A 27,961-nucleotide genomic window follows, 5' to 3' on the forward strand; every position below is an offset into this window, starting at 1 on the left:
TTGAGAGGTCAATTCGGAATTTACGGTTTTCCGTTTTTGAAACAGACAGTCCCATTTTTTTCATTAAACGAATTCAGCAGAGAAAGGCCCATTATGGAACAATTTCCAATATGAGTCATCATACCACTGTTAGACTTTTTTGTGGGAGGATTTAGGAAGTTTCTCATTACTTATTACTCTGAATATAGACTACTTCACTGAAGAATGCTTGTTTTTGTACTTAATGGAACAGTTTATTATTGTTTTAAGCACACAAATTTAAAGTGTGAGTTTTTTCAACAAATTAAAAGAAAATTTGTTGTTATTCTACCTGAAGTACGAGTATGTAGTATACACATTTAAAACTTAAATCTCGATGGAAAAAGATCCCAACCGACAATTCGGTGATTCATCAAAGTTGCCATTTTTTTAGTGCAAAACTAAGCGATGTGAATAAGTGCCTCTCCTCATATTAGAGATGGTCGGGTATAGAAATTCTTATACCCGAACCCGACCCGTACCCGAGTGATCAGCAAAAAAATTACCCGTACCCGATCAATAATAAAAAAAATTACCCATACCAGACCCGTACCAGATAAAAAATAAAAAATTTTACCCGTACCCGACCCGTACCCGATTAAAAATTACCTGTACCCGTACCCGACAGGATGAGTAGTAAAAATTTTACCAAAATTCAGGATGGAAAACATAAAGTGTTTTAGATAGCGAGCCGTATCAGGCTCTAGTTGGTAAGTAAAATACATTAAAATGCTTGTTTACATTTAAACATATAAATACACTGTGAAGCAGGAATAGATTTCAAATGTCTTTGGTACTTTATACTCATTTACAAATGTCAACGAAAGGGAGTAATATCTACTCAAATTTTTCGAGAAGCATATTTACCCAAAATGTCGTAATACCCGTTGTATTCAATTTTGGGTAGGTATGGTTTTTACGAAACAGTGCTACTTTTGATTCTATTCTTTAGAACTACAAGTAAACGTGCTCATTATCTTGACACACAAATAAAAATTCACATTCGAATCACTTGAAAAATTACGTAAAATGGTTCCAAATGTCAAATTGAATATTATACGTGACGAAAATGAATGTTATGCGAACATCCCCTAAAATGAATAGAATATCATCAGTTTGTTTACGTGAATTGACCAAACATCAAATAATGTACGTGTATTCCCGGTGTGAAAAATTCAACTTTGAAAATGGTGAACAGTGAGTCCTTCAAGTGTAAGTAGTTTGAATATGCGAGGGATTTTATTTTATTTACAAAGCAAAATGGATTATGAATTTGATTCAAATTAATCTGTCAAATATGCCTGTTTTGTAAGCCTCACAAACCCACACCCACGATGTTAACGGTAGCTGGTTGTTTTTACAGCTATTGAACTTCTGTGCCACCTCCGGTGGAACCCTCAACGAGTGAACACGGTGAAAATTTGAGTATTTCGTGAGAAAAGATTTTCTCCCGTACTTTTGCGACTCCACGTTATCACACATCGAGATTTTCACTTGTAGTCCAGTGAAAAGAATCGAAAATTAACTGGCAATTTCAAATTGTTTATTTTTCGGAAGAACTGTTTTGCAACAAAAAATTCTCGTCAACTTGTAAACATATTCATGTGAAGTACAAATGGTCGGGTATTCGATCAGAAAAAAAATTACCCGTACCCGAGTGAGCAGTAAATTTTTTTACAAGTACCCGACCCGTACCCGATTGAAAATAAAAATTTTTACCCGTACCCGACCAAAAACCCGTCGGGTACGGGTACGGGTCGGGTTTCGGTTAAAATACCCGAGACCCGACCATCTCTACCTCATATACGAGGTCTGTTCAAAAAATTCCCGGAATTTTTTAATTGCGCGCGTCTGGAGAGTCCGGTGGTCAAATTTTTTTTTATTGTTTTGGTACATATGTCCCTAATGTATGGTGAAATTTTCAGCTGTATTCATTGTTTACATTCTGTCTTGTAGCGGCTGGTGTAGACGTGTTTTTTTGAGCTCGGCGATTTTTGTTAGTTTAAACAATGGAAGAATTGAAGAGTCAAAGAATTTGTATTAAATTTTGCGTGAAAAATGAAATAAAGTGTAACCAAGTGTGCGAAATGTTACAGAGAGCCTACGGTGAGTCTGCTATGAAAAAAACAAGTATTTACGAGTGGTATAAGCGTTTCCAAGATGGCCGCGAAGACGTTGAAGACGACGAACGCTCCGGTCGACCCAGCACGTCAATAATCCATGAAAATGTCGGAAAAGTGGAAAAAATGATTATGGATGATCGCCGAATCACTATTAGAGAAGTTGCTGATGAAGTTGGCATATCAGTTGGCATGAAACGAGTGGCAGCAAAATTCGTTCCAAAACTGCTTTTTTTCGTGATTTTTTGGCTAAAAACAAGACTTTAATCATTTGGCTAAAAACAAGACTTTTTCATCGTCTTAAAAAGTCGAAAAAATCTGGCTTGCGAATTTTTTTGTTAAATTGATGCATTTAAAAATCTCCTCATTCGATGATATTCTAATGCTCATAATGATTTTTAATTCTCATATTTAGGGGCCCACAATATTGCAGTCCCTTCGGGCCCGAACTTTCTCTCGGCGGCCCTGAATCCAAATATAGCGATATGCTTCGTAATAAATATAGCGATATGCTTCGTAATAGAACAAATTCGATTATTCGTGACAAGAGATCCCTCAGAGAATCCTTAAATACACGGGAGAAACGCTTGTCTACTACATGAAATTGATTGGATTCCGGTATGATTTATTTTTTTAAATATTCAATGTTTTATTGAGCCATTACTTTCGTTATTGCCGAAATCTGATTTTCTGCGGAAAATCGAATTGTGTTCCCTACTGTGAATGACATGGAAGTGCATCCATTCAACGGTGTATGTGTTTAACAGTTATTCATGTGACATATTGTTTCTTATTTTTGATTTCCGACCCTATTAGTTTAACAGACAACATAAGGTTAATCAATAAATCTATGAAAACGAATTTTTACTGGAATGTTTATTTTATATTTAAAAATGTCATTTTAATTAATTGCCTAAAATCTCGGCATTAACTCACATGTATGAACACCGATAATTTTGGTAATTTGTTTCAAAAAGCGACGAAGATCTCGGTAATGTATAGTCTTCTCGAAACCAAAAATCTCGGTAAATACAAATTATCTGTCAACTGAAAAATACTGAGAATTTTAATTGTTTTATTGTTTGCCGAGAACTCGCTGTTCAAATCTCGGCAAAGTTTTTCTGAGATTCGGGAAAAAATCAAAGTGTTCATAAAAAAAGAAATGAGAAACTTAAAAAAATCTGGTCTCACACACAAAATTTCGCTTTTGATGTTCAGTAATTATTATTTTTTTACGGGTCGGCAAAGCTGTATAACGTGCAACTTGAGACCCCACTATGCGGTCATTCACTTATTATAAAGAACTCCTATACCTTCCTCCCCGCGGCGCCAGCTGGGGTGCGAGCAACCTTAGTGAAGATCGGGTAACCAACCCCGGTATGGCCATATGCTGACTAGGAAGGGGAAATCGAGCGTCTGTTTCCCCATGTTAGGGGCGGCTCAAACAGCGTCTGACCCGGAGCGGACGGCTGAAGATGAAACGCGATGGCTCGTCAGCTATAACTAAGGTGGCAGCCCCATCACGAGACTAGGTATCACAGCCCTGGTAAGGTGGCACACCAAAATAAAACAAACACCAAGAAAAACGAAAACGAATTATTTTTACGGTTATGAATTGTAAAATATTTTCACCAAAAGATCAGTGAAATTTTAACTGTCAATCACCTAAAATCACCAAAATATAATATCACGGAACATTTGCTTTTATTTTACTGACAGGGTCTGTGAACATTGAAACGTCATAACTTTTTCCCAGTTGAGTAAAAATTTTGCAAGTTTTCAGTAAATCAGTTGGTGATAATGAAGAACTTCAGTGAACATTACGGACTTCTCTGGTAAGAATCATATCTATGAAATTCATTTATTTTCAAAGGTACTGTATGTGAAACGTTCCATTCGTTCTAATTACTGTAATTTTCTGTTGGTAAGCATTAATCGGGCCTAGAGTTTATGTTTCAGCTCTCCAACAAAATGGATGTTGATTACTGATTTTACTAGACCCGGATCGCCGATTGTACTCGTGTTGTACACATTGAGAAAAGATTGTGAGAAACACCAAATTTGGATAAAACTCGATGATTTTTTATGTTGATATAATGGCGAAGGAAATTCAGGTGTGATATAACATTAACAAACATTTCGATTAAAACGAACGGCTAGTAATTTATGGGCCATCAATTTTATTGTACACTCAATTTGATGGATCTATTTATTTAAAAAAAATCCGGATAAAGTCAATATGTTAGTTCTTTGTATTTAAAAATCTTTGGTAGAATTTTCAATAAATATTTTTTTTTAGTTATTCCTGCTTTTATTTGCGTTGGTCAAAATCATTAATCTTTAAAAATAATAATTTTTCTTACTCGAAATAAATTTTAATTTTTTTAATTAGTTTGCTTGCCTTTCATCAAATTTCAAAATAAAAATAACCATAATGGTTTTTAATTATGTGGTAGAATTGTAACGCTAGTAACACAAGCCAGTTGTCGTATGTTCGAGTCCCGACCTGAAAGGATTCTTAGTGTCAATAGGATCGTAGTACTAGCCTTGCAATGATTCTGTGCGCTAAGAATAGGGTGCGAAGTCTGTTGAAATAGAAAGGCCAAATTCCACAAGAGGAATGTAATGTCAGGACTTTGCTTTGAATACACAATAAATAGTCGCATATAACTAAGTCATTACAAAATGTTACAATTTCATCTTGCTTTCAGTATCAAAATAAATAGTTTTTTGTTTCTCTGTAAATAGATAATATCACATACATTTCATGAAATATCATGTGTATTTGCTTGCAATGTTATATGGTTCCTTTGAATCGTATGACGTTACAACATATTGAATCTGTTACAATCACTATAACGCCTTGAAACTCTTAAGGCTGCCCTTTTTATCCATCATTGTACAATCGAGTTCTGATTGCACCATGAAACGCAAACTCTATTTTTTCCCTTTCTTTCTCTCGGTGGGATTAAATTCATACGTACTTTCGCTATTTATTTTCATGAATTTCGTTATTCATTGTGCTGTTCATTTTTTTCATTTGACAATTTAGTACAAGTTGATAAATTTTCATGTTTATTATATTTCGGAAAAATCTCAAACGCTTTTCACTTATTCTAATAGAAAAAACTGGCATCGCTGAACGTAACGCTTCTGTAACAGAAATTTACTCTAATTTTGTGCTGTCGCCGGGCGAGTGTTTTATGCTAGTGTCAGTGCTGATAGCAATCGAAAAGAAGAAAACGTGAAATGTCAAAATTGTGCATATAAATTTTGTTCTGCAGAATTTCCATTGAGACTTGTAATTCACCACGTTGTTCGCTACAATGGCCGATTTGGATGATTTTTTCGCGAAAAAAGATCGTAAAAAATCAAAAACAAAAAAGTTTGCAACAGCAGAAGAGCTAGCTAAAAGTATTGAGGATACATCGAAGAAAACTACTGAGGCAAAGCCACGGAAGGTGACCCCGATCGTCGAAGGAAGTGAACCGAAAGCTCCCGAGCCAGTCGAGGAAGAATGGAAAGAGTTCGAGGAAGAAAGAAAAGATTACAGTGGTCTCAAGTTGGCTCAACTGAACATCTCGGAAGAGGATCACATCCAGACAAACTATACAGGCGACGAAAATGTATCTACGCCGGGAGAAAATGAGGGTGAAAAAAGTGCAGAAACTGCTGATCGAAAAGCCTCTGGAGCATGGAAGTTGGTGGATTCATCGGATACCAATGAAAAACAGCAGCAGCCGCCGCAACCGCAACCTCCACAACAATACATAGCACCAGCATTAAAAAGTCGTTTGAAAAGTAAGAAAGGAGCACCCGATTTGAAAAACGAAGAATTCTTTCCAACGCTTGGTTCCGAAGTGCCGGATCCAGCTCGAAGCAAAAAAGATTCCACATTCGAAGAAGTGAAACATGGTGGTCGCGTCAGGCCGTCGGATATGCCATCAGCGGCTCCCTTGTCCGTAGGAAATAGATTTACTTCACTAAGTAATGATGCAAGCTAGAGCTCCGGTTCGAAGATTGCCACTTGTTCTTCTCCCGCTAAGGAACCAGAGCCTCTATCATGTCTGGGTTCGATCATTTTCCTCTGGCACCGGTCAGTTAGTATGTTAGGTTTTGAGTCCATTTTTTATCTTTCCAATGCAAAGTGGCGAAATATCCCTAGAATGTGCTGTTTAGACTGCTGCTTAATACAAATTAGAGAAAGAGTATATTGAACAGCGTTCGTTCTTATTGGGTGTTTCATTTTATTCAGTGCTGGAACACAAGAATTTTGAATTCGGTGTATGCGTTCAGAACAAAATTTGCTGTAGTTTCAACAAATCGAACTATCCATGCATTAATAAAGGCTAAAATAGTGATGTTATTGATTCTCTATTGTTTAACATGCTTCCCTATTGAACAACACTCTGTTATTCAAAATTATAAGCCCAATGATTCATGCGACCTGTTGCAACTTACTCATACTCTACAAGAAAACTTATTTTCGCAAATTGCTATCGCTGCATTGGTTTTGTATTCAATAAAAATATGAAAACAAGAAAACACGTTTTATTCATGTAACATATCACACATCATATCGAATTACTTTGCGAACTTGAAAGAAGGAGTGTGCTTGTTTAGGTAACAATGTAGTTAAATCATATAGTACGGTATCTGAACCCTTAATCATCTTAGGTTCCACCATTCGTCTCATTTAATGTCTCGTTTAAGTTGATGTTTATATATATATATATATATATATATATATATATATATATATATATATATATATATATATATATATATATATATATATATATATATATATATATATATATATATATATATATATATATATATATATATTAACACGTAATCAAATTAGAATGAACCCATAATCAAACCACCGATTATTGTCGAAATTAGTTCATTTTTGTGAGGTTATATCATGTTCGTGCAATACTTATTAGGATTTACACGAACATGACGTAACCTCACAAAATTCACTGAATGAACATCATTTGACAGCTAACGGTAGTTTGTCTATAAGTTCATTCTAATTTGAAGTAGTTATTTTGGCCTCATTCATAAATGTCGATAAAGTTGCGAGCGACTAGTATGAATTTTCACGGTGCACAAGCAAAATTTTGCGAGGACTGGCAATTTTTTCTAACAAACATAGAGCCAAATACTAACAACCGTGGATCCAAATAAATATTAACTGCTCTCAAATAAATTGTTTGATCTCAAATGTTTTTGTTTCTGTCTCTCACACAAGAAATAAAACCAAAACCAGAACTGATTCAAAAAGTTGTTTTTGGGCGAGCATCTGAGAAAAATTCACAGTGTAGTCCACATACATCACAAGGAAGCACACCTAATGCAGAACTTTTCTCCATTACCCAACGAAAAGACAGACTGATAAAATGAAAATAACTCAATATAAAAACTGGCGACACAAGTTCTCAGAGATAGATATAAAGCCGCAACCTTCTCCAATCCGGGGAAATCACTTTGTCAACTGAACTACTAAGGATGTGATGAAACACAACTTAGAAGACTTCTCGAAAGATAAGAACTTGGTATTTGATCTGACTGTGCACGGCAGATGTAGTTAAAATTTTCGATCCAATGCCGCATGCAAAAACTTATCGACCCTTTCCCGACCAATCCAATCTCTCTCTAATTCTCCACTGGAAAATGATAGGTGAGATTTTGTTGTGTCTATTGACTTCAGTTTTGCTTCCCCAAGTTTTGTTCGATAGGATTTTGAATTAACATTAAATTTCTACAGTATAGGATTAAGAAGAAAATTTTTGTATCATTCCTATCAATTTTATACTTATTATCTCAAGTTAACTGCGAAAATGATAAAACGATTTTCAGGGCATTTTTCTACTTGGCGGGTAGTGGAATAAATAATACATCCAAAATAGACATTCGACCAAAAACTTTAGGAACTACTACTCTACATTCACTCTAGATTTTTCCATACTTAGAAACTTGCCGAGATTTGAACAGCCGAGTACTCGGCAAAAATTTGCATTTACCGTGATTTTCGGTTTCGAGAAGACTATACTTTACTGAGATCTTCGTCGATTTTGGAAACAAATTACCGAAATCATCGGTGTTCATGCATGTGAGTTAATGCCGAGATTTTAAGCAATTAATTGAAATAAAATTTTAAGTATAAAATAAACATTCCAGTTAAAATTCGTTATTAAAGATTTCTCACGGTTGTGTAAGGATTTTCTGGGGAATCGCCAAACATTGAACAAATTTGTTCTTAATATCACGAAACATATCGCTATATTTAGATTCAATTTTTAGTTGAGACTGACTTCATATAAGAGCACATGCACATTCACATAGCTTAGTTTTGCACTGAAGAAAAATGACTTCTTTGATGAATCACCAAATTTCGGTAGTCTAAAAGCTGTTTGCTGATTTCGGCTAAACGACAATTGCTGGTAAAAACGGTAATTTACAAAACCAATATCAATATGACATTTTGAATTGCCGAGAAATCGGAATGTTTGCCCTATCAGTTTCAATGATCGCTTTTGAATGTTCTGATTCTAAATATTAATCAATGCAAGAATTATTTCGGCTTTGCCGAAAATGTTTAGTGTTACGAAAAGGTTCTTTGAAGGAAATTTTGTTTTCTGTGAATAATTTATTCTGACAAATGCTGATGCTTAGCGTGCATAAATCTTCATCTACTATGAGTTGTATGTAGAGAAATATGTGTCTTTATTTTAGGAAAATTGACCAAGTATAAGAGCAATATAGTAATTGAAGAATCCAGCCAACTCTCCTGCGATTGCTACTCTGTTCAACTGGCTAGCTTTGACCTGAGCTCTTTTATATTTTTTTCATGAATCGAATGCTAACATACAACTAACATACGTAAAAATTTGTTATCAAACTCAAAGAAGTGAGGTTGGGTGCTGTTTTCAAATCACATCCCATTTCTTAGTTTTCATGGTTAGATTTAGAGGTTAAATGATAAACTATGATCGAAATAATTTTATTCGTCTATTCGCTAAAATCTGTATGTGAACTGATAATTTCAAATTTCATACGAGACTTTCAAGTATGTATATAAAACAGTTTTAAGTCATACGTATGATGATGACAAAAATTCGCTAAATACATGGGTTATATCCAGTCCAGTAAAATTTCATTCAATTCAATTGAAACTGAATGTGAAACACATTGACGATCTCTCCACTGCAGTAAACTTCAATCTCTGACACACACAATGTTTGCTGACGGCCCGAACGAGCAGCATTCAGTTCATCACTCGTTTCTCTTCAATCGAGGCTCAGTTTAACCACCGTCAGTTGATCTCTTGAAGTAACAAAATATTTCTTTCAATAGTGTGAAAGCGGCCTTCAAATGAGGTTCATGTAAACATTCGAATTGGTTCAAGATAATGAATGAAAGACTAATCAGATAGATGAATATCAATCACAGAATACACATAAATTAATTGTTTCCTCCTTCAGTTTTCATTTTTAATACTTTACTCCATTTATAATTCTATTCGTTCGAATCTGCTTACTACCAAGAGCGAAGACAATGAAGCAGCTATACTACTTGGCACTTGAAACTGAGCAAGCAAAACTTCAAATGACTAGGTACGACTATTCAACTGACGATGAATTCTGGGAGCTTTGCTTGAAAATAACAGCAAAAGTCAAATGAATTAGTAGGGATGTGCTGACGGTCAGCGGTCATAAACTTCATTTTCATCTTATATTATTCGATTGAAAATGAAATTTTACCGCACTGGTTATGTCAAAAGAATTACCATCACGCTAGCTCGTGATGACCACGCTGATTGGATTCTCCAATAGAGATTAGCTCGTTTGGAACTGGAAGCTATCATTCCAAACGAACAGTTGTCGTCACACTGGTTATAGGCACTCTAGCTGGATAAGCTATATTTAAACTTGAATATCAGCTTGGTTCACACCGGCTTGCGATACACTGGTAATACTGTTCACTATTCCTGCTGACATTTTTGTTATTTATTGAAATAATGAATCCGATGTTAACTCATTACTTTCTCTTTTCAAACTTTCAGTATTCAACGAACGCTTTTAAAGCACCCATTGCGCCAAGGTTTTCTTATGACCCCTGGTTATCCCAAGTACTACATCGGGGACAGCGTCTGCCGGTGGACACTGTACACACAGCGACTGCAGAAAATTAAGTTAACTATTTTAGATTTAGCTTTGCGGTGTAAGTTTTCTTTCGATCTGATTTTCGATAAATTCTAAGTATTCTTTTTTGCATTACGCAGTTGATGAACCGTGTAGAGATTACGTTGAGATTAGGGATCTAGCGACTAATCAAACCCTATTCAGCAGCTGCACCGAAAGCACACGTCCGATCGAAGTGATCAGTTTACAAGAACGTATCGAGGTAGGATTTTTTTTCGGAAATATCATAATCACAATTTTTTACTAAGCCGAATCTGTATTTGGTATGAATGTTTGTACCATACCGTATCGCGGTAATTATCGCAATTGATTCTTATGTAACTCGATCTTTTTTTGTTTTGCTTTTATCGTCATGTGACATACCTACACTAAGGTGAACGTTCGGACGACGACAAAAGTCGCCTATCCCAAACGGGGCGTACTAATACATTACTCAGGTAAGCATTTTTCTGTTTTTTGCAATGCACTTATTGCGAGTGATAAGTGGTACATGTGACATGAAATATTTCCTATAAGCTATTTTGAATCTGATCGTCTTCTACAAATTGAAGCGTTTCATTGAAATGTTTCTTCGAGCTTTCAAGCTTACCGTCGGTGATTGGTCTCAATAGGACTAATTCAACTTAGAATTGGGTATATCGCATTATTCGGAATGAGAATGAAATTTTTTGAACATGGAAAAGAATCCACATTTCTATTTTATTTCAGGGTAGGAAAATTTAGGCAACTGACAAATTCATTTTTAAGAAGCGACTTTGGACGCTCTTATCACCAACTCAAGATTTCTTCTAGACCAGTTTCGAAATCTAAGATTGATTCGTAAAAATTGGCATAGTACCGAACAAAATCTAAATTAGGCTTTTAACAAACATCTAAAAATATACCAATGTGTGTCAAGAACACCAGGCTTTTTAACATGCACATCGACAACATGCATTTGTTGATGCATCATTCTAGAGAGTTAAACGCATTTATTTGGTAAATGCTCAAATAACAATCAAAAACTTTACTAAAATATCCAGAATGTTCCACTTTCTGCAATATGTAAAGTTTTACATGTGCAATCGCGTTCTATTTGGCACCAACCATACTCAAATCGAATCATTTAAACAGGAAAATTTCGAACCTCAGAACCTAAGTTAGACATGGATTTGTCTCCAAAATCTTTTTTGACCATAAATAACAAGTTATTACCGTGAATTAACAAGATTACCCAACTTTTATACTGATTCGGGAATTAGGAGTACACTGACACCAAAGCTCCTTCCTATCATCAAAAATGTGATGGCTGACATTTAAGACAGTAACATCACCCGAATAATGATCATATTGGTAACCAAGCACATGGTTGGATTTTGTTTTCATTGTGACGTAGAGATTCATTATCGGTACAATTGCAAGAAGGAGACAGCACTGTTCCTTTTCGAATTTCACGTTTACTGCTCGCACATGATTGATTTGTCCCATTCTTGCACAAGCGCATACCAATCCCCGGCACCGTTGATAGCACAGAAATCCATGTCACACCCGAAGCGTACCGTTTTTAGCTTGCTTACATGCTTGTTTTTCTCTTTCTTTATTTCCCACAACTTTCCTACTCTAGCACTCGGCTGCGAAGTGCCGTCGCCAACACCGCCGCATATGACGCTGGTTCGTCGAAGCGAGCGCCGCGTAAAGTACATCTGTGATCCTTTGTACGTTTTTCCCGACACTGCTGAACCCAGTCGCGAGTTGGTCTGCACTAGCAAGCACACGTGGAATCGACCGTTGCCAGACTGCGTAGGTGAGTAACCGTTGGTTCGTTATCTGCTAAGATGTCTCCTAGTGTGTGATGCCACATTTATTGCACACGCGAGTAAACGTAGTGTTTTTATCAGGATGTATTCAGGATCATCCTGATTTCGTGAGTCGTTTGGTCACGCTTGATGGTGCTAAAAAGTGTCATAAACTGATTGTAGTGAATATTTTGTTGTTATTTTGCTTTTACACGAGTTTACATCGTATATCCTTTTCCAAGTAATATTTGTGTGTGTGCGAGATTACGGAAACGATCCATTAAATTTATATCGGATCGCATGCAGTAGTGACGTTAAAACAGAGGATGAAATTCTGTATGCAATCTGGTTTCCATTTCATCGGTGAAGTGACGACGATGTATTTGTGCAATGTTTGCGCCTAAAAGCATATCAATAAATAATGCAAAAACGTACAGCTCGTTGAGGGTAACGTTTGCAGTTATGTTGTGAACGACAGAGAGGCGACAAAAAAATTAGCTTGAGTGTGTTTATGTTTGGTGAGGTCGGTGGAGTCATGAATCAGTGAAGTACATTACCCATTAGTCAACAGACATAGAAGCATGTTTCTTTTCTTATATTATTAACGAATTAGATAAAAATAGAACTTCGACGGTAACTTTTGAGGGGTTTGAGTTGAAAACGTCAATAAAAAAGTTTTATATTCAATTTAAAAATGGCGTTTCGAAAATTTGAAATTTGCCTTTTTATTTACAATCAAAACCGCTTGAATAAGTGGTTCAGATTACAAATGGTAGGCTTCCCGTTGTTGAAAGCATGATCAGATACGATTAATTAGAGTCAAAACTCAATTCTACAACTTTTGTTTCTACAACTAACTCAAATACTACTACTTTTGAATCTAGTTTTTGATGATTATTTAAATTTTGAATGGAAAAAGTCTATTCAAGGTTAGCCGCTCCTTTTTCTATCTGCACAATTTTCTCGGAGATGACAGCTGATTTTAACAATCGTTTTAAATCTACTATTAAATCATTAATTGACAGTTTAATTGACGAGTGGCATATTCTGACAAACACTTTCTGCTCCGGAGATATAATCTTTCTAAATCATAATCACTTTCCTAAAGACCCCAAAACACATTTTGTTTTACAGACAGTTTTTCGTCAATCAGAATCGAAAAGGAATTGTTCCCAATTGAATCGTACGAAATTTGAAGGAAACGAACTGAATTTCGTCTCAAATTTCGGACAATTTAAGTGGCTTCAATACCATATCGACTCAGATTAACGAAAAATTGTCCTTAAAACTGAATGTGAATGAGGGACTTAAGATACCGATTTTGACATTCTTGGGCTCATTTGAAAACATGCTTGAGCTGATTTGCAGGGGTTAACGTTTGTCTTCCAAATAAACTATGAAGTAAATTCTAATTTTTTCCCTTAATTACATAGAATGGTTATGCAGTCACTGTAAAAACCGACTTTTGATGCGATGGCCGGATATCCGAGTGTCATAAAACTTCAGTTCATCGGAAAATGACTGTGTGACAAAATGTGACAAAAATATGCACTCACTTTTCGCCGAAATGGCTCGTTCACAGCTATGGAACTATGTTTTGCATTTCAAGAGTGTTTTTTTAGATAAATAAAAATGGAAAGAACATTTCCTAAAATTAGTCAGAAAATTTTTTAGTTCACAGGTCTCTTTAGTTAATGACCACACAAACTTATTATGTTTACGTTTCGTCTTTGACTCATCAGTGCAGAGCAGTTCAAATTGAACTGCTTAGTGCTAAACTCGGCAGTTCAATTTGAACCGCTAAGCAGACGTAAAGTTTCTGCTACTTACAGAACACTTTTTGTTTTGCAACGGAGTGCAATGTCTTTTCTGACGTGCCGAACGAAAACGTGTTTTCGACTATTTCTGGCCGATGCAGGTATGGTCATTTAGGGGTTATTCAAATTTTGTACTAGGGCACATAACCGTTTTTATTATTTTTACGTTTCATCTTTGACTCATCAGTGCAGAGCAGTTCAAATTGAACTGCTTAGTGCTAAACTCGGCAGTTCAATTTGAACCGCTAAGCAGACGTAAATTTTCTGCTACTTACAGAACACTTTTTGTTTTGCAACGGAGTGCAATGTCTTTTCTGACGTGCCGAACGAAAACGTGTTTTCGACTATTTCTGGCCGATGCAGGTATGGTCATTAAGGGGTTAGCCAAATTTTGTGCTAGGGCACATAACCGTTTTTATTATTTTTACGTTTCGTCTTTGACTCATCAGTGCAGAGCAGTTTAAATTGAACTGCTTAGTGCTAAACTCGGCAGTTCAATTTGAACCGCTAAGCAGACGTGAAGTTTCTGCTACTTACAGAACACTTTTTGTTTTGCAACGGAGTGCAATGTCTTTTCTGACGTGCCGAACGAAAACGTGTTTTCGACTATTTCTGGCCGATGCAGGTATGGTCATTAAGGGGTTAGCCAAATTTTGTGCTAGAGCACATAACCGTTTTTATTATATTTACGTTTCGTCCCTAAATGACCATACCTGCATCGGCCAGAAATAGTCGAAAACACGTTTTCGTTCGGCACGTCAGAAAAGACATTGCACTCCGTTGCAAAACAAAAAGTGTTCTGTAAGTAGCAGAAACTTTACGTCTGCTTAGCGGTTCAAATTGAACTGCCGAGTTTAGCACTAAGCAGTTCAATTTGAACTGCTCTGCACTGATGAGTCAAAGACGAAACGTAAAAATAATAAAAACGGTTATGTGCCCTAGCACAAAATTTGGCTAACCCCTAAATGACACAACAAACTTATTTTAGCATTAAAGAACCCCCAGTGCCTCGACTCGAAAGTAGTGGAAGTAGAGATCGAAAAGTCTAAAACGGTATTCACATCTATTTCTTAGAGAAGGTTGAGCCGATTTTCAAAAACTTTGATTCAAATGAAAGGTCTTACATTCATATAACTTCGTAATGAATTTTATCTGGGTTCAACTTCCGGTTCTGGAAATATGGGGAGATGAGTGTTGTAATTTTCAAATCGTCATATTAAGTAATGACGCAAAAACATACAAAGGTTTCAAAACTGGTCCCTAATCTATTCCAATGTATAGGTCTTGTTAGACTATGGCCATTCAAATTCACTTCGGTTATACCGGCTCCAAAAGAACCGGGAGTAGAGATCAAAAACTTCAAGATGTAACCCACGGCGATTCTGAAGAGATGGCAGAATCGATTTTTATAAATCTTAACAAAGAAAATATACCAACGGAAGGTCTTATGATTTCATGAGTTTCGAGTGAAATTAGACAAGGTCCGACTAGCGGTTCCGGTAATACAGCGTAAGGTGTATTGTTTTTTTTTCATATAAAGTAACGACGTATAAAACGTACGAAAGTTTTAAAACTATTTCAGGAAGTGTGTAGGAAAAATAATTTGAAGAGTGCAAGCAGTATATAAGCTTACGACAAAATTTCACCATTATAAGCGATTTTCATTAAATTCATTACACGATTTGTATTACTATGTGTATATGTGTCATATACAAGACGAAAAACGACATTTGTAGTCATTTCTAAATCCAGATGCGACCGATCTAGTGATATTCATCAAAACGGGTATTTTGGAACAGAGATTCCGGTGAAGTCATTCAAAAATTTAAGCTGGGACTTATAATGCATCTCAAGGAAAAATGCACGTAGAAATGTGGTCAGGTTTCAAACACTCTGATCTTGTGTCATGCAAGCTCGGATGAAATTCCATGCAATGTCATTTCGCCTGAGAAATTGACAACTACCCGAGTAAATTTCGAATGCTTAAGATTAATTTCTAATTTATATAAGATAAATTCGATTGATAATCAGATAAAGTTTATCGCTTTAAATCGCAGAATGGTAGAGAAACAATATCAGTATTATGGGAATGAATTTGACAAGTAAGCTATGGAAAACGGTGTTTGAAGTTGGCAACTTTCGAATTATCATTTTTTTAACTTCTTGCTACTTCGGAAGGTTTTTAAATAACAAGGAAGCTCTACGAAACGGTAGAAAAATTATCATTTTCGTTATTTGTTCAATAAACAAACAAAAAAAACGCGGGAACATTGGTAGAATAGCTGAAAGTTAGAAAATAAAAATAAAAATGTCTTATCTAAAAAAATAAAAACGTCGAACCTATTGAGCTTCTCTCGAGGCTTCCACGTGTCATTTTTAAATATGCTATACGTTGGAAACAAGGAGCTCACTACCGCCACCTACTCAACAATTTAACTTTATTTCCTTGTCCTTTAACTCACGCGAGAATTCTTTCGGAATAAAACGAAAATAAACTTGTGATTTTATACGCAAAAGTAAAACAAAAATTTAGCGTAAAGTGAAGGTAGCGATCAGAATAATTTCGATTGCGGTGACATCTGTATATCTTTTTTCTGTGTGTGTATAAAATATATCTAGAAGACTAGTTTCAATTGCGTGTGCTTAAAATACTATATAAATTTCCAAAATTGAGCAACATATATTCAAAGAAGTCTATTTTTTGTAATCATTTAAAATTAAACAGCTGATCTCTTTTTTTGATTATTCCTACAAAATAAGAAAAGATTCGCTTAGATTGGTTCTGCAGTTTTTCATCGTGTGAACAGGATCCAAAGAACGCGCCTCAAAGTTCAGACGCTTTAGGAAATGACTCATCGGGAGCAAAATCAAATAACTATAACTCTGAAAGAATTTGAAGTACAATTTCGTTACTTTGCAATTTAAGATAATATATGTATCGACTAATACAGAAGAATAATTTTCGTTGAGTGCTCTTTTTAACTGATACTGTATGCATATATGTATCACACATTATTTTGCGATAGCTACATATCAGATCAACTGTAAAATATTCGAATACCTTAGATGAAACTAAAAACTAGGATTTTCAAACGGTACCAGACATCGTTTTCCAGCCAATACTCTTCGAATCAATGAACCGGAAGCCACCATCTTGGATTTCGGAACGTTTTCAAAAAAAGGTTTCTGGCATCATAAAAGCCATTCGGGACTATCCGGGACGTTTTTTTCCTCATCGGCGATGACTGAGATGCCGCCCGTCCCGGTCGTCCCGGAATAGTGCGAATAGCGTTTAAACCATTTTCCACGAAGCTCATTCCGAATAACGTAAACTTTCATTTACGAGCCCGCTATACCGATATTTTTCATCAAACTCAACACTAGTTTCCAGGGTTCCAAGCAGAACAAATCCAAACAAGCGTGCTGATAATGAAAAAAACACCGACTAATGTTTGGTTTTGTAGTCAACGGTATATGCGAAACAAAATAATGTGAGACTAGTGTTTACTTTTATTGTTGACGTGTCCAATCGTTTGTTTTCATTTAGCAAGTGATAATATGTCTTGCGATTTCCAGAACGAAATTGTATATCCATTTTATTGTGTTATATTCAATTTCACAGCGCGTTTATATGAAAAGTTAACCAATTGAATAACTCGAGATATTCAAACGGCTATCATTTTACACAATTTCTGCTCTCATACTGGACACATGTTTTATATGAGTAAACATTAGAGGAAAACTGCTGATCAAAAAAGTCTTAATCCGTTGGTTGAACCATCGAGACCCGAACGTATGACTGCTAGATATAGATCTAGAGCAAACTTCAGAAATTAACAGCGGAATGACAAAATCAGTAACGGATTGTTTCTCTTTGAATCGAACTTTCTACACGTCTTCTGTATGGGAATCTAGTTGTTTCGAATGGATGGAGAAACCAGTTCCACTCAAGACTTATTTATTTATTTATTGATTTATAATCAATTAAAGGTACTTTATCACACATTCAAGACTGATATTAAAAACCGATATTTAAAATTAGAAAATTAACAGCAAAAGAAAAGTTAAAATAGAAAAGATTCTCATTTTTTTTAATTTTTTGAACATCAACTTATAACCAACACTTGGCATTAATGTTATTAGTGTCTATTTAAAATTGAACAAGTTACGCTTAGAACATTTTAGGGTATTCAGGGGTTTGGTTGAAAGCCGTTTTTGTGCTAAGAGCACATAACCGTTTTCACTATTCTTTACGTTTCGTCTTCGACTCGTCAGTGCAGAGAAACTCAAGCATACCTTAGCGGTTCAAATTGAATTGTTCCAGTTTGCACTATGCAATTCAGTTTGAACTGCTCTACACTGAAAAAAGACGAAACGTAAAGAATTATGGAAACAGTTATGTGTCTTTAACAAAAAACGGCTTTTAGTCAAATACTAAATAACAAAAATCTGTAGTCGCTTATGCTGCCTATTCGTTTCTTTCGGGATGTCAGGAAAGCCAGTGCGCTTTACGTCTCCTTAGCGGTTCAAATTGAACTAAGCAGTTCAATTTGATCAGTGCAGAGCAGTGAGACTCGAAGACTAAAAGTAAAGAATAGTGCATTTTTAGACTTTTATTAAAAACTGAGCTCCTGGTGCAAACTAGTTATTTAAACACTACAATATAATTGTACAGATGAAAAGCATTAATTTTACTTATAGTAATCTTATTCTTTCTTTCTTGAGATATTTAGATCTGAAATTCACGAAACTCAAACTTTGCAGTTTTCCTTCAGCTCGGAAATTAAAAATTATGCAAAAATAATAAAAAACGTAATAAAACTGTAAAATGCGTCCCTTCAATGTTTTTTTTCTCAGTGATGTTGTTTGAAATTTAAAATCTACACTTGATGTTATTAGTATTTTAAAAATGAAGAAGTTACACCTAAAACAAATTACAGGCATTTACACAATTTACGTTTATAATGAAAGGATAACATTCTAATACTAGAATATATCTAAATCTATCAATTTCAAGAGTCACAAATTTGGTGGTCTTTCTCGTATCGTTCTTTGTCTGGTTTCGCGGTTCAATGCCTAGTGTTGTATGTTCGAACCCCGACCTAGAAGGACTCCTAGTGTCAGTAGGATCGTATCACCAAGCTGTAAATCAATCGGCGGCGAAGTTTGTTGAAACAGAAGGTCAAATTCCACAAAATGAATGTTATACCCCAAGGCTTTGCTTTTGATCTTTCTCGTAGAGAATTTTTTCATTTGCGTACACGGAGAAAAATCCATTGTCGTTACCACGATTAAGAAATCATGGAAATCATGAAACATTAGACATGATCTCATGAGATCATATCTATTACTCATGATTTTAATAGCAAAATGTTTCTTACTCATCTGCCATAAAAATTTCATGATATAAATAATTTTACTTATAAAATCAATAATAATAGGCATGGTCTCACTAGAAGACATGTTTCATGATTTTCATGATTTCTCTTAATCATGGTATGTACGTTGCTGTTTTATCCGTGTAGAAATTCACCGCTTTTCGTATTTAAATGTATACCCGAGAATGAAAATAAAAGTGCATCTTTCAATAATAGATATCCAAGCACTACACAACTTTCACTCAAAGGGGATATTCCATACTTCCCGAATTATATAAACAAATGAAAGTAAAAGTGTTTTCGAGCTCGATTTGAAAATGTTCTATCAGATCAAATTTTATTAAAAATAACAATTGATGTGTTATTTTCTTCTCTAAACTTTCACTTTCGACTGAATAGTTTCGTATCGGTTTATTTTGAACTACCCGCAAACGTGAAAATCAACTGCACTAGAACAACGCAATTTCATAATTGCGTCATAGCCATGTTTTTTTTTTCAATGTCCCGGACGATAACAAGAGGCGGCTTACTAGCCATCTACAGATTGGTTAAAAATAATCATTTCAACTAAGTGCTCATACTAATTTTTCTTTCCTTTGCGTTTTATCTTCGACTGATCAGTGCGTAACAGTTCAACATAAACCGTTAGCAGACAGAATTGACCAATATTTAATTTTACAAACCCACTTTAAAAGTAGTGGTTGATTTTGAGCATCGCAATGGTACTGAAGTATTCGACAGTTCCAGTAAACACTTACTACCGAAACTCTGACGACAACAAATAAAGTACACTCATCGGTTGCAGAAACTTTATTTTTATACGTAACGACATCAAAACAAAAACTACGCAAAATGTATGCCACCTAGCCAAAAAGATGTACATGAAAAACGAATGTTGAATTGCGATAACATTGCCTTTTATTTACTAACAAACGATTTGTTCATTTGTGGATACCGCTCCGATCGTAGAATTTCTGTTCTGTTGCAAGTTTTGTAGATACATGCCTCAAATTACATGTTCAACCATCGACGAATATAGAATCCTATTCGTACGAGTAGTGCATACCTCTACCGCTCGAGGTGGAGTCTTTCGAACATGGTAACGCTTGCAAGTTAAACAGATGAGTTGCATGTCGTCTTCGCGTAAACAAGAACCTTATTTTATTTTAAGCCACCAGTGTAGCATCGTGAAGACAAGTCAACAGAGAAAAGGTATAAAATACTTGATTCGCCTTTCTACTGAATGACAGTTAGTTTATACAAGGAGAGACCGAAATCACCTTTTTGGCGAGATAATTATTTGATTTTATGAATTCAGTTAGTTAGTTATTATTAAGAACAACAAATTTTCACAGTTGTTGATTTAGACTTGTTATTCGCAATCCTCTAAAGAATGCAAACTTTTAAACAATATGTCATTTTTTACCAGAGACTCAATCAATTTGTTTCTTTCCGTGCATAGTTGTTTTCTTCAATATGTATAGAAATTTCAATGTTTTATTAGTGCGTTGTTGTATTTGTAGCTTCCTGTTGAATTTGTGTAGCTTTTTATGAATATTACTTATCGTTTCACGATACAAACAATAGTTAACCCGTTTCCGAGTACTGCGTTAAATTTTATAAAAGTTGTATGAATGCAAAACATTCATATTTGCAGAATATTGACTTCAAAATACGACCCAAGAGTCCCTGGAAAACGGCGATTATCATTAGAGTCATGACAGAAAAAATTCTATTCTAGATTATTGCGTTTAGGTACTAATACCCTAGGACAGGACCTGACAACTGTTAATCCACTTTCCGAGCCAGTTTCGGTCCAGTTCCAGAAAAATTTTCTGACCCTATGTGCGGGGTTGAGAATCGAACCCAGGTGGGCTGCGTGAAATGCATCGACTTACTTACTACGCTCCCCTCTTTATTAGTATATTTTCAATTTGTATGAGTTGGATACTTAGGTGAAAGAGGGGTAAAAATTAATTGTCCAAAAATAAACTATATAGTGAGTAAAGTTAGATTTATTCACTTTCGAGTAAAGACGGTATTTGTCAAATTCTGAGTAACATTTACTCAGTACTAGAAAAGGAAAAATTTGCTTCAATGATCAACTTATTTACTTATCAACATACACAATATGGTCCTAATGATAATTCATAATAGTTTTTAGAACCGACTTTTGAACCGACGATTGGAGGGCCGAATGTCATATACCATTCGACTCAGCTCGACGAACTGAGCAAATGTCTTTGTGTGCGTATGTGTGTATGTGACAAATAATGTCACTCGATTTTCTCAGAGATGACTGAGCCGATTTTCACAAACTCAGATTCAAATGAAAGGTTTTATGGTCCCATAATACGCTATTGAATTTTATTCCGATCCGACTTCCGGTTCGGGAATTACAAGGTGATATTCACTAAAAATGAAAAAAAATTGTCATTCACTTTTCTCAGAGATGGCGTGACCGACTTTCACCAACTTAGATTTAAACGAAAGTTCCCATAGATTGCTATTGAATTATCTTTATCCGACTTCCGGAATTACAAGGCAATATGTCCAAATCTATGAGAAAATGCGCTTTACTCAATTTCCTCGGAAATTTCTTAACCGATTTTCACGAACGTCCCAAACAAAAGTTTTTAAAATTCTTTAAAAAGTCCCCGAAAAGTTGTTCCAGATCCGACTTTTGGTTCCGGTATTACAGCGCAATAAGTAAAAAAAAAATCGATTTGAAGACGATTTTTTCAAAAGTGATGTCGAAATAAGGTAAAAATTCTTATAAAATTTACTGGTACATTCATATAAATCTACTTTAGGACAACTAGTCCCCGCTTCCGAATGCGCCGGTAATAGTGAAGAAAAACTCTAAAACCGAAACTCACTTCGATTTCTCAGCAACGGTTAAACCGATATTCACAAATCATAATTTAAATTAAAGCTCTCAGTGTTTTAAATGATACCGTGCAATCTGACTTCCGGCTCCGAAATTATAGGACGATGAGTATTAAAACTTTTAAACTGTCATACAAAATGATGCAAAACCCAACATTTTTGAAATAATTAATAAAAATCGATATAAGCAACGATTTTGATGTAATAATATCACACAAATTTTGTTATCAATAATTTTAAAAATGTCAATAGTCATAAATATCTCGGTAACGATAACACGACATTAAGGTCAATTATTTTAAGTAAATTCATTGCTCGGTGATAATTGATCCAATAATTATGTTCTGTTTAGAGTATCTAACTCAATCATCCTGGTACGTTTAATGGTTTCTACTTGATCTAAACAGCCGCATAAGGCAATTAAATAATTGGAACCAATGCGATCAATCATACCGCATCAATCTGCTGGTATCCCGCTGATACTGAATCGTCGTCTGTGTACTAGCTTGCTACAAGTCGCTTACAGAATATAATTTTCCACTGTTAATTGCTGTGTACATTGCTAAATGCAATAGGCAACCTTGCCGTAAGGAATGTGATAATCGGCTCTAATACTTCATCAAGTGATGGGATGTTTGTGATACCTCTAGCGAATAGGGGAGCGCTGATTCGGTCACCGATTACAAGCATGTATTTTTTATATTTTCGATAAATTTCCAAAAAAATCGTTCTTCAATTCATATATTTTTAATAGTCAGAATTTGATTTTTCCAAATATCGCTTTTATAGGAACAATTGTTTTGGCCCGAAATTCCGATCAATAGATTTGATCTTTATCAAAACAAATTATTTAATGTTTGTCGTCTGAAAATCATCAGCTCTTCTTACTCAAGAGACATGACAGTTTAAAAGTTTGAATATTACAGTGCATTCGCGGTCGTTTTATCATATTTTGAAATTAAGTGGCATTTGTGCTCTGGACAACGTTTTCAGTTGAAAAATCGTTTCGGTAAAACAACTTTTTCGGCGAAACTACTATCGGTGAAATATTGACTTTCTGCGCTCTCTAAGATACAGTCTATGTTTCCATACATGCTATAGTGCTAATAACTAGATCAGAGTCATCACTATCACGGTAATTTGGTGAAAGTACTATACCATTATCTCTTCAAAGAATTCCCTGTATTCCGATAACCTTCTTCACAATAAAGTGAGATGTTTTTTTTTAAAGTTCGGTGATGTAATGTTTTGCCTTGTGTTTGAATGAGATAAATAGTTTTCTCCATGAAAAAAGGCATCGATCATCCTGAATTAGAGAACGACAAAAACTTTATCCTCTTGTGAATTTTAACAGGGTTCGGTACTTTTTTACTGAATTCTCAATACCTTACCGTTCGACCTTCTCTTCGGTAGTTTATCACAAAGCATTCGGTAATCAAATGTTTGTCGATTTGTCGAAAAGTACCTTACCGTGCCTAACGAAAGTTTTCGTCAAATTACCGAACAGCGAAATTGAATCGAAGTGTGCACTGCAAAACTGCCAGGAAAGGGAAACTCAACCGACGACACGACCTGCCACTCGCCTGTAATAATTGTATCGCAAATTTAATTACCCCTCAGTAACTGATAATGTCAAAACGAAATTGCCTGTATATCTATTGAAACTGGCAACAAAGGCCGAAATCTGTTGATTTTGAATAACAGTTACCATAACCTTGGTTAATTATAAAACTATAAATAAATCAAACGTGATTAGTGCGAACCAGAAGAACGATGGTCAGTTGGTCTATACAAATGTCGAAAGGACCGTTGTTTCATGGACCAGAAGACTCTTGAAATCGCCCAGTAAACCCTGAAATTGCATAAAGAATGCACATAAAAAAATGGCAGTTGCGCTTTGAATCATAGTATTGCTGAGACACTACTTCTATCTTCCCTTCCATTGTAGATACTTCGATATGAACCGATGATTAAGGTCGTAAAATCTATTCCGTATATTTCGGAAACAGTTTTAAGAAAGCATTTAGTTTTAGTTGTTTGTAATCGATTCTTCGGAAATATTTTATTTAAAGAAATATATTCCTGTCGTTAGATATTCATTCAACAGCGATGTTACGCTCAATGAATACAATTTATCACTAGCGTAAAACTAAAAAAAAAACACTTTAATCTCTTAATTCACCCTAAAAACATATTTTCACGATACTGAGAATCCAGTCGACTGATGCGTCGATTTCTTTCGTAGCTTTGGACATGCATGTACCATTCGTAGTGCTCATTCCGTGACAGATAACAATCGTACACGCTTAAAAATAGTTACTCAAAAATGAGTAAGATCTCACTCATCTACAGAAAAAGTGGAACAACTCTAATTTAGAGTAACTCCGAAGTTACTCAAATTTGAGTTCTTCCACTGGAAACGATTTGGGTATTTGGGTAAAATCTACTCATTTACTAAGTAATACTTAATTTGTACATGTACCAAAAATAGAGTAACTATCACTCAAATTTTGAGTGAAATTTTATTTCACATATACCAAATTTGCAGAAAAATTGCTCCTTTTCTGAGTGTATTGTATTAAAATATTAAGTAATTGAACTCAATACTATATCAAGTGGTGGTCGCTTGGAGTAGTGTGTCAATCGCAAATTAACATACATGTCAGTTATGCTCAGGCACCAATCATTCACTTATTCCTCATAAATGACATTTGAGCATATTGGTTTCCATTCTAAAGAACAACACGGAGTTTATCATTCCGGTTTTTGCAGACACAACACCATTTGTGTTGAGCGACTCACCCTCGAAATACGCGATCTCACTAACAAAAAATACAACCTGTTGCTACAAATGGTCATTACAACTTTTAGACTGATCTTGCGAATAGTAACAAAAAAATGAGTTCTTGCGATAAACTCAAATTCAGAATAGGAGTTACTCAATATCATTGATGATAACTACTCAATTTTTGACGTTTCCATGTATCATTTGAAAATGAGTAACTAGTACTCAAATTCTGAGTAACTTTTTCTAAGCGTGTATACAATAAGATGAAGGGGCCCACTTAGAAAAAAACGTTCAACTGTGGTCCTTCATTGGTCCAATACGTTGGATCATTGGTCCAATGAAAGTCCAATCAATCGTTCAACGGAAGGCCAACACGGAACCTTCGTTTGCCGATTTTGAAACAGACCGTTAAACCGAATATTATTTTTTTCGTTCAACAAACCCGGCAGAGCGAGGTCCATTGTTGAGCCATTTATAACATGAGGAGTTGGAGCCCCGTTGGACTAGTTTTACTGCAGAATTTCTGAAGTTTTCTCCACTTATTTGTTTAAACTAACAATACATACCTGCACAATACTCCTACTTCACTTCTAATTTTCTTTCTATGTAAAGGTAACACTTAATTTTCACACTATTTTTGCAAGAGAAAAAACAACAACAAACCGTTCCAGCAAATTGAACGAATATTTCGTGCAATATGTCGTTCAACAAACCAACAAAATTGAACGGCCTTCTGAGAGGGGGAGCGTCTAGCGCAGAGATGCCAGGTCTGCAGATTTGTCTGTAAATCTGCAGATTTGGGGTATAGTGCTGCAGACATTTTTTGTTGTGCAGACTTTTGAAATTCTCGCAGACTTTTGCAGACTTCTGAAATTCTCGCAGACTTTCGTCTATATTTACAGACTTTTGAAATTTCTGCGACCTTTTTTTTTTTGCTCGCCAAGTCAGTTTTGCGTGTCATACTTTATAGAGAAATTGCTGTCAGCAAGATATACTTGCTGACTGCAGATTTTTTTTTTCAGATTTACAGACCCTTTCTGCAGATATTTGAAATTTTTACCTGGCATCTCTGGTCTAGCGTTCTACCAAACGAGTACAGGATCACTACATCATGTAGGAACGGGAATGCCTACGTTTGCCAGTTTCAGCCTGCACTATGTGTGACTTGTTGTATGACAGGTGATCGAATTCTATGTAATAAGTGAGCCAAAAAACCAAAACAATTTAGAATTCTTGATTATTCAACGAAGGTTTTTATTAACCTAATTTTCGATATTGGCACGAAATGCGAAGCGGTTTGTTTTTGTTTATTTATGTTAGAATAAAGGTTCCTTGGTAATGAGTTTGTAGCAACCAGTAAAGTGTTGCTGGAAATATTTTTTCTGTAATTAACAAGGGGTTTTTCAACATTGTGGTAACTGAAGGGGAATCACTTTTCATTGAGTTATTTGTCCGGAGTGTCTGGTCGACGACACGTCCTGCCACTCGTCTACCAAAACTGTATCGTAAATTTAACTATCCCTCAGTAACTGGTAATGTCAAAACCAAACAGCTTGGAAATTTGTTGAAACTGGCATCAAATACCGAAAATTATTTATTCCGAATAACAGTTACCTTAGTTACCAATGTTGTCAAATTGAAAAATATAAATAATTAAAAAGGAATCAAAATGTGAATTGTGTGAATCGGAAAAAATGCTAGTATTCTCTTTGTAAAATCAGAATGTTCCAACGAAAGAATTCGAAGGGTTATAAATTGAAGATTTATCCAGATAGCAGAATTTTCACAAGAAGAAAATATACCCGGCTTGTTTCGGGAAACATTACCATCTAACATCACACTGCATGAATCACACGTGGGTTGCACAAAAATTAACACCAGCTTCTACAAAATTTTCGACCGTCTCTGATTAAGTTTTTGTGCACAATTTCTAAATAAAAATGTGAAAGGAACAAATAATTAAACCAAATTTCATTTTTATTTCCTTTTTTTTCATTTTGTGCCTTATAATCACCAAAATCTTAATTTTAAGTATATATTTTTCTGTATTTGGTAGTTCTAACCTTTTCGAGTCTTATAACTTTGCTATTTCCCAGTGAAACATAAAATGAATATGTCGTGAAATATGAGGGTATGATCATGCTGACTGAATTATTTTCGCGCATTCAACAGTTTGCACACAATTCCTGAAACACCGTGCTTTTGTCCAGTGCCCAATAAAAACCTTCGTTAGAATACCATCCAAACCAACTGGACGGAATAAAGTTGTAGCCATACTACTCCCTTACAAAATCTTCGTGCTTGTCACGGAACTGGAACTGGAGAAGTTGATATTTTAATCCATGATTCTCGATATATTAATAATTTTTAACAACCTAATTCAAGTCGTTTGGACAAACGGTTCCTGTTTTCGGAAAAAAGCACTTACGCTTTTTGCGCTCCCGCTGCTCGGTAATGTTTTGTTTGTTCATATTATAGAGGTTCCTTGGTAACCTGTACATAGAAACCAGAACAGTGTTGCTCGAAAAGATTATTTTTGTCATGAGCAAGGGGTCTTTCGATATTCGATAACTGATGGTAATTCATTAACAGACAGTTTTAATACCGATTTTTCTTCGGAGTGTCTGGTCGTGTCGTCGACCCAACTTTGATAGAAGAATTAGTGTGCTTCGAAGATTCGAATTGATTGTACTCAGATCCAGAGCTCTAAAATACTCCATTTTCGATTTCTTGGGCAATGTATTGACATTAATTTTGACACGATAGTAAAACTTATAAGCTGAGGTACAATTTTAGACAAAATCGAAGACTAGTTTGCAAACAGATTTTAACAACTCAAAGCCAACAAAAAGACTTTAGCATTTGAAGTAAACCCTGTCAATAAAAAAAGTAACGGCATCGCAGTGGAGCCATTTGGAGTTGGTTAGTTTTTCTTTACAAAAACTTTATTTATTATTGGTAAA

General features: G+C 35.3%; 2 protein-coding genes across 3 annotated transcripts in view; both read left to right on the forward strand.

The window, feature by feature from the left end:
• Window positions 1–27,961, forward strand: part of LOC131428140 (uncharacterized) — a 251,352-nt gene that overhangs the window by 219,625 nt on the left and 3,766 nt on the right. Inside the window, exons 7-10 of one of the 2 annotated variants that reach the window (XM_058591839.1) lie at window positions 10,213–10,370; window positions 10,432–10,553; window positions 10,725–10,788; window positions 11,955–12,134. In XM_058591839.1, the coding sequence (XP_058447822.1) occupies window positions 10,213–10,370; window positions 10,432–10,553; window positions 10,725–10,788; window positions 11,955–12,134 (524 nt within the window). The remainder of the gene's footprint in view (window positions 1–10,212; window positions 10,371–10,431; window positions 10,554–10,724; window positions 10,789–11,954; window positions 12,135–27,961) is intronic. The other variant, XM_058591840.1, reaches the window with a different exon arrangement.
• On the forward strand, window positions 5,349–6,683 carry LOC131428150 (protein CDV3 homolog). Its single transcript, XM_058591856.1, has one exon. It carries the CDS (start codon window positions 5,465–5,467, stop codon window positions 6,140–6,142), a length of 678 nt encoding a protein of 225 aa, XP_058447839.1. The 5' UTR covers window positions 5,349–5,464; the 3' UTR covers window positions 6,143–6,683.

Source organism: Malaya genurostris, chromosome 2, assembly GCF_030247185.1.
Source record: "Malaya genurostris strain Urasoe2022 chromosome 2, Malgen_1.1, whole genome shotgun sequence".
Taxonomy (NCBI): domain Eukaryota; kingdom Metazoa; phylum Arthropoda; class Insecta; order Diptera; family Culicidae; genus Malaya; species Malaya genurostris.